At 27.6% G+C, this 6,693-nt stretch overlaps 1 protein-coding gene across 2 annotated transcripts in view; it reads left to right on the plus strand.

Moving 5' to 3' along the window:
- LOC145839601 (uncharacterized) overlaps positions 1 to 5,968 on the plus strand; it is a 41,800-nt gene extending 35,832 nt beyond the window's left edge. For both annotated transcript variants that reach the window (XM_082947225.1, XM_082947226.1), the window contains exons 17-18: positions 371 to 450; positions 4,316 to 5,968. In XM_082947225.1, coding sequence (XP_082803351.1) covers positions 371 to 450; positions 4,316 to 4,681 — 446 coding nt within the window. In that variant the 3' untranslated portion in view covers positions 4,682 to 5,968. The remainder of the gene's footprint in view (positions 1 to 370; positions 451 to 4,315) is intronic.
- Positions 5,969 to 6,693: the final 725 nt, after the last annotated feature.

Consider the following 6,693-nt stretch of genomic DNA (forward strand, 5'->3'; position numbering starts at 1 on the left):
AGGAACGATTAGGTTGTAAACAAAACGACAAAAAAAATATTAAAGTTTAGATGAACTATTTCAAAACGTCTCTTATAAGTCATATTTTATATTAAAAAAAAATGGTATTAACATTAAAATTACATTATTCAAAGCAGAAATAGTTAAAACAAAATGTAGCTTTGCTTTAATTTTTAAAGCTAGAAGAATTTAGTTCCAATGACAATTAGTTTTAATTTTTAAACGGAAACTTATTACCAACAAGTGACACTAGTTTCTTTTCACCAAAGTATTTACTTTTTTTATATCTAAAAACTTTCAGTGAAAATAAAAAACAAAATAAAAATGAAAAATAAAATTAAGTGTTTGGTGAAAGTTGAATATTTTGCAGCAAATGCAGATAGGAGAAGCAGCGCAAATAATCAATCATGGAGAAATAAAAACGAGCAAATGATTAACTTGGAAGAATTCGTTAGTTTGTTTAATTTGACAGAATTTAATTGTTTAAATCTAGTTTATTTTAGCTTTTTTATTTGATTTGAACAACTAGCTATTTTATATTATTGCCGTTTAAACTAAATCGACTTTTAATTTTGCAATAATTAAGTTCAAGCAAATGATTTAATTGGAAGAATTCGTTAGTTTGTTTAATTTAATAGAATCGTTCAATTCAATTAGGAAAAGTTTAAAGTTCGTTTATTAGAAAAAAAACTAATTTTATTTGATTTGGAATACTTCTAAGTTTATTAGTTGTTTCGTGGTTTAAATTAATTTAACTTTTTGTTGTGCAACAATTAAGATTAAAATATGTTCTAAAGGTCATTATTTAAGTTAACCAAAAAGTTTTTTCACCTTATTTTAAATTATTTTTTGAGAAAATACTTTCATAATAACTACTGTAAGAATAAATTTTAAGAACTAAAAACTTACCTATATTTAAGTAAAATAATCTTATAAAGGGCTTCAATAAAGTTCAAGTGTTGTAAAAAATATTACTAATTAAACAGCACCAGTTGAAACTAGTATTTATTTATTTTTTTAAGTTTTATGTAAAGTCATGAGACCTACAAGCGGGCAAATGACTTTAATTTTATTTGTTTTTAATAAAACAAACAAAATATAAATTCATAAGAGTACCAGTTGAAACCATAAATCAAGTGACTACAGAGTAATTATGTAAATTTTTAAAAAACTAAACAAATTTTTAATTCCAAAAGTAGATATATTAATGTATTGTTTTTACTATGCTGTGATTACTCAATCACTTTGAAATAATCTAGTATAACTCAGCTCAATTCAAAAAACTTTAAAGAGCTTCAGATAAACAATCCAGTGATTTTAAGTTAAAATCAAAGCTAGAGTTTCGCAGTGGTAATAATTAAGTTTATTTTGACTGAAGAGAACTGGTAGCATACCACCTGAAAACTCTAGTTTTGATTAAAGTTAAAATCACTGAACTGTTTATGATGTACAGTAACCTCTCGCATCTTTACGAACTCGTGACGTTACGCACTCTCGTTTAGTTACGCATTTTAGAATTCTAAAAAAATCATAAAATTAAGTTTTTAACTTTTTTTAATATTGCACAAAAAAGGTTTATTGTATATTTTTAATTTAAAATATGTTTTTAAATACTAACTTACCTCTGTTTTTCTTTAGACTTTGTAAATTTATGTTCCTTGAATAATTGATAAACATTTAGTTATACCTCAGTATATCAGAAATTTTGTTAATAATAACAGATAAATTTTTATACTTTTGTTCAAAAGAAGAAATCCCATTACAGCACCAAATGCATATTTTTGTAAAAGGCTATAGAAACAAATTTTAATATAGACACTACACCATTTCTTAGTTGTAAACAAATGCTTAATTTTAAATTGAATTTGCTAAGTAGAATAGAATATAAATGTTAAGTATCAATTTAAGTCACATATAAATAAAGGCAAAGATAAAATCTATTTATTATTAAAATAAGTGAAATTTTTCTACAAGTTTTATTGTTTTATATAAATTTAAATCTTTTTTTAATATATGTATAGTTTTATCTATTGTTTTCATATTTATAAATAAAGTAAACAAATTGTTAAAAGTGGGAAAGTCCCCAGTTTGTTTTAACTAGAAGCAATATCATAAAACAGCCATTATAGTAAGTATATTTGGTACCTCTCGTATCTTTACGATCTCTCGTATCTTTACGCACTTTTTCTGTGGACACAATGTGCGTAAATAAGCGAGAGGTTACTGTAATTATTAAATTTCAATATATCTAAATAGTTTGTTTTCCATTGTTTTATTAAGCTGAAGCTATTAATTATATTAAATTTTAACACAACTTAACAACTTCATTTTTAAATAAAATTAATGTTAAACTTTTATTGCGTTACGCCGTTTCCCTGCAGAGCAGTTCATCAGACGCTAAAAAAAGCTGAAAACAAAAGTATACAGGGCGATGAATTGGAAAATAAAAATACACACATAAAGAAAAATAAAATTTACATTTAAAATATGAGTTTTAATTAATATGTAGTTTACAAAAGTTAAATTTTAAAGTTAAGTTAAATTAAAATGAAATATAGGTAAGTTTAGTTTAAATAATTTATTAACTATAGATTTTTTATATTTTGAAAATTTATTTACTAAGCATTTAATATATTAGGCTTTGGAAAAAATGTAAATACTAAGATTTATAGGGGATTTTTAGAATACAGAAATGGTCTTTTTACGGGAATGTTGTAACTTTAAAACAAAATCTTTACACAATACAAACATAAATACAATGTAACAATCAAATTAAATAGAATAAAATAAACTAAGTTAATGCGATAAAAAATAAACTAAAAGTATTCCTTAGGGTAATGAGGGCATGGCGTTACTAGTTCATTTCTTTTATTAAGGATTTTTCTTTGGTCAGCATTTGCTATAAACAGTCTTTCAAGGTTACATAGCGAGCACATGAAGTTTGGTTTAAATCTGCTTTTTGTCTGTCTGAGAATTTTCCATTCAATAGTGGATTTTTCGCCTTTTTCATATAATTTCCACATGTAGTTGGCGAGTTGTGTACAGTTGGCGGGCTTCATTTTTGATATAAATCAATTTAAGAAACAATTAAAAATAAGTTGTATGATAAACTTTAATATGACTAAATTTTTTTTTTTGTATTTTTTAGACATACTCTACTCATAAAACAGTAATTTTCATTACCAGCAATACTTTACAAATTATATTAGCTCAAAAGTATATTGATAGTCTATAAAAAACAGTTATAGATTTTTTTACTCTTAAGTTGATTTATAATTCGCATAATACTATATATTCATCCTTTTAAGTTCATTATTAAATATTGTACTCATTATCAAAAATATCGCTCAAAGAAGTCTAAAAATTACTTTTGTAACAAAAGTAACAAATAAACTCACAAACTCTGCAGTTGTTTTCAAATAGTTTTTACTTAATGAAAATAGTATTAGATACGAAAAATCTATCATGTACTAGTTTTGTTTTGCATACTTGAAGATGTTATTTGCTGTAAAGTAACTTTATAGCATCTTTTCTACATTTGTACACTTTTTAAGACAGTTTTCAACCTTAAACTTAATTTCTCACTAAAAAAACTTAAACTTAAAAAAAACCTGTAAAAATTTCAGAAAACTTGAAAAAAAATTTCAAAATATGTTTGGCAACCCTGGGTATCTAAAACTCGTTTACATCGCCCCTTTTGCAGTGGTTCGAAAGTTATTAGATTTTGTCCCTTTAATAGTTACCCATTTAGTTTTTTGACGCCTTCCTAATTAAGGTTGCTAACTTTGAAAAACCCTGGTCTATACACCGTAAATCAGGGTTTCCCAAACTTAATAAGGGCCCCTATGAAGAAATTAAAAAAAAGTTGCCCCCTCTAATAGTTTTTTTTTTAATTACCCTAAAACATTTTCTATGCTCTCTATCACCAACTCCAGGGTATTCAGGGTAATATTCAAATAACCTTAAGTCCCCCGCTTTGCAGCTTTTGGCCTTTCAAAAGTTAAAAAGCACTGATCTAATGCAAGTTTCAAAACTAACATAAATGCGCCTAAGACGATTTTCGCTCTTCATCATTAACTCCAAAATATCTAGTGTACGTTTCAAATTAAGGCCTCATACCTCCCCCCTTTGGCCCCTTTGCACCTCATGGTCCCCTAAATTTCGGAAATTGCCTCCAAAGGGGCCATACGACCCACTTTGGGAAACCCTGCTGTAAGCACTCGCATGTTCGGGCTAAATCAATAATTAAAGATGAAATGTGCAAATATTCATTTACTTGACTTCCAACCAAACAACAACCAATCACTTTCAACAGGCTCGCATCCAGCAGCAGCAGCAACAACAAATGGTTGCTAACCAACAGCAAATGGTTGCCAGCCAACAACAACAAATGGTTGCCAGCCAGCAGCAGATGGTCCATGGCAACCAGCTCATGCTACCTGCGACGGTTCAACTTCAGCCGCCCCACCAGGTCGCCGTGCAACCCCTGCTCCCGTACAACGCTCACCACGCGGTGGAGCCCTCGACCCATCTCGACGGCGTCCAGAACCACCAACTCGATCAGCAGCGCCACCAGATGGTCAAAATGTTCAACTTGCTTCCTGCAAACCAGGGGATTACCCAGCCGAAGCTCCCGACTCACATGCGCCCCCACGTGGTCCACCAGCCGTCCTACTTCTGATGGTGACGTCATAACGAGTTAGCTTCAAAAACCTGAATCTAATTTGCATATTTGCTGAGTCAGCATTAATTTTTTTCAAGTCTTTACCCTTATCGCATCTAACTCAAACATGATACAATTAGATCAAAAGAAAATTTTAAGTTAAATTAAAAGTAACAGGTTTTTTTAATTATGCTGACTCAGCAAATTATCTGCATGTTTTTGAAGCTACCGTCATAATGCTGATGTTTTGTTTGTGACGTCACAAAAACTTGGTAAAATTTTATCGTCTCTGGCTCATTTAAAAAGTTTGTTTTTGCGCGATTCACATAATTTTTTTTTTCGAAATATTAAATGTTGAAATTTTTTTTGAAATTGTTGACGTCGTAATCTGAAGGTGCTCGTTTTTTTTTTATTAAATTTTCTCGATCTCATCAACTTTCTACACCATTCATGTCATTCGATTTTCTGCTTGTTTATTTGATTATTGTTTTTTTTTAATGTGCACGCCTGTAGTAAACTGGTGTTTTCTATTTGTCTTTTTACATGAAAAATAATCGACTCTTTAGGACTTACATTGACATAAAAAGCTTGGTTTTATCCTGTAATAACATTTTGGGTAGATTTTGTTTTATGCAAAAAAAACTGTAAAACAAATTTTGTTGTAGAATTGTTTTAGAAATTGCAAAAAAAATAAATACTTTGCTATATTTCACATTGATCTCGGTTTTTTTTTTCTTCAAAATATTATTAAAACTACTAACACACTTGTATTTGCGTTATTTCATTTCTAATTCATTTCTTTTTTTCTTTCTTTATTGATGACTTTTTTTTTGTACCATTCTCAATTTGTTGTTAAATTAAATACAATATAAATAAATGTCGCTTCAATTGTTGTCAGGAAACTTATTTCAAGTGACGCGATAAAATAATCACTTGCAAATAAATAACTTTATTTTTCGGTTATGCACTAGTTGTTAAAAAATAATTTTCTATGTAAATTTTACTAGTCAAAGCAACAAACTAGAGAAAAAAAAAACTACTTTTTTATTGTCGATTTATCAATTACATGAAACGTTTTAGTTTTTGCTGATTTTTCTGAAGAATGACTTTGTAAGTTTCGCCACTATGTGGTGTGCCTGAGTCGTAAATATTTCTAATTATGCAAATATTATTTGTGGGGAGCATTCTTGTTTGTAAGAGAATTTGTGTGGGTATTAATTATTTGAATAAAGTTTTTTTTTCAATTTGTTATTTCTTTCGTCTGATTTGTTTTATCATGTTGTTGTGGTTTTTTTTTCTTGTTTATTTATCGTGAACACCAATAGTTTGTATATAAATTGTTGTGAAGTTTAATTAATTAAAAAACTTGAATGATACTTTAAAATATTATTTGTAAAATAATTTAAACTTATGTAGTTAAAATTAAAATAAGGTATGGTAAGAATTTTTTTTTTTTAATTTTTGTTTGTCACTAACAAATGAAGTAAATGACCCACATTTTTTATTCTAAATACACATTAAAATTGTTAAGTTTTACTTAATATATACTTGAAGTTTACTTAAAGCAAATAAATAACATTGTACTAATACTTGTTTTAAAACTTAAACTTTTGTTATAAAATTAAAATCCAACAGTTTATAGTTTTTAAAGTTTAGATGAGATTAGATAAATAGTTTGATGGGAAAAATGCGTTAGAGTTTTTCTTTTAAAAGAGCATATATGTTAATTTTACAGATTATAGTTCGGCAAACTACCGGCCCTAACTTAAAACAAATAGATTAATAAATTTTCAAATTAAAGTTCGCATATGTGCTGATATGTTTAAATTAGATCCTTTGCTTAAGACATAGTAACTTATTTATTTTTTTTATGAGTTTATATAAGTACAACGTTTTTCAAAAACTCTTTGGATTACTTACAGATTCGTTACAAACAAAAGTATACTACAAGTGTAATATGTCTTACCAATATCAAAAATTAAAAGTTTTATTTATGATCTTTATATAGGTGGCATTCTGCTGTTTAACTT

The sequence above is a fragment of the Thalia democratica genome, chromosome 6 (assembly GCF_965202585.1).
Source record: "Thalia democratica chromosome 6, ktThaDemo2.hap1.1, whole genome shotgun sequence".
NCBI lineage: Eukaryota > Metazoa > Chordata > Thaliacea > Salpida > Salpidae > Thalia > Thalia democratica.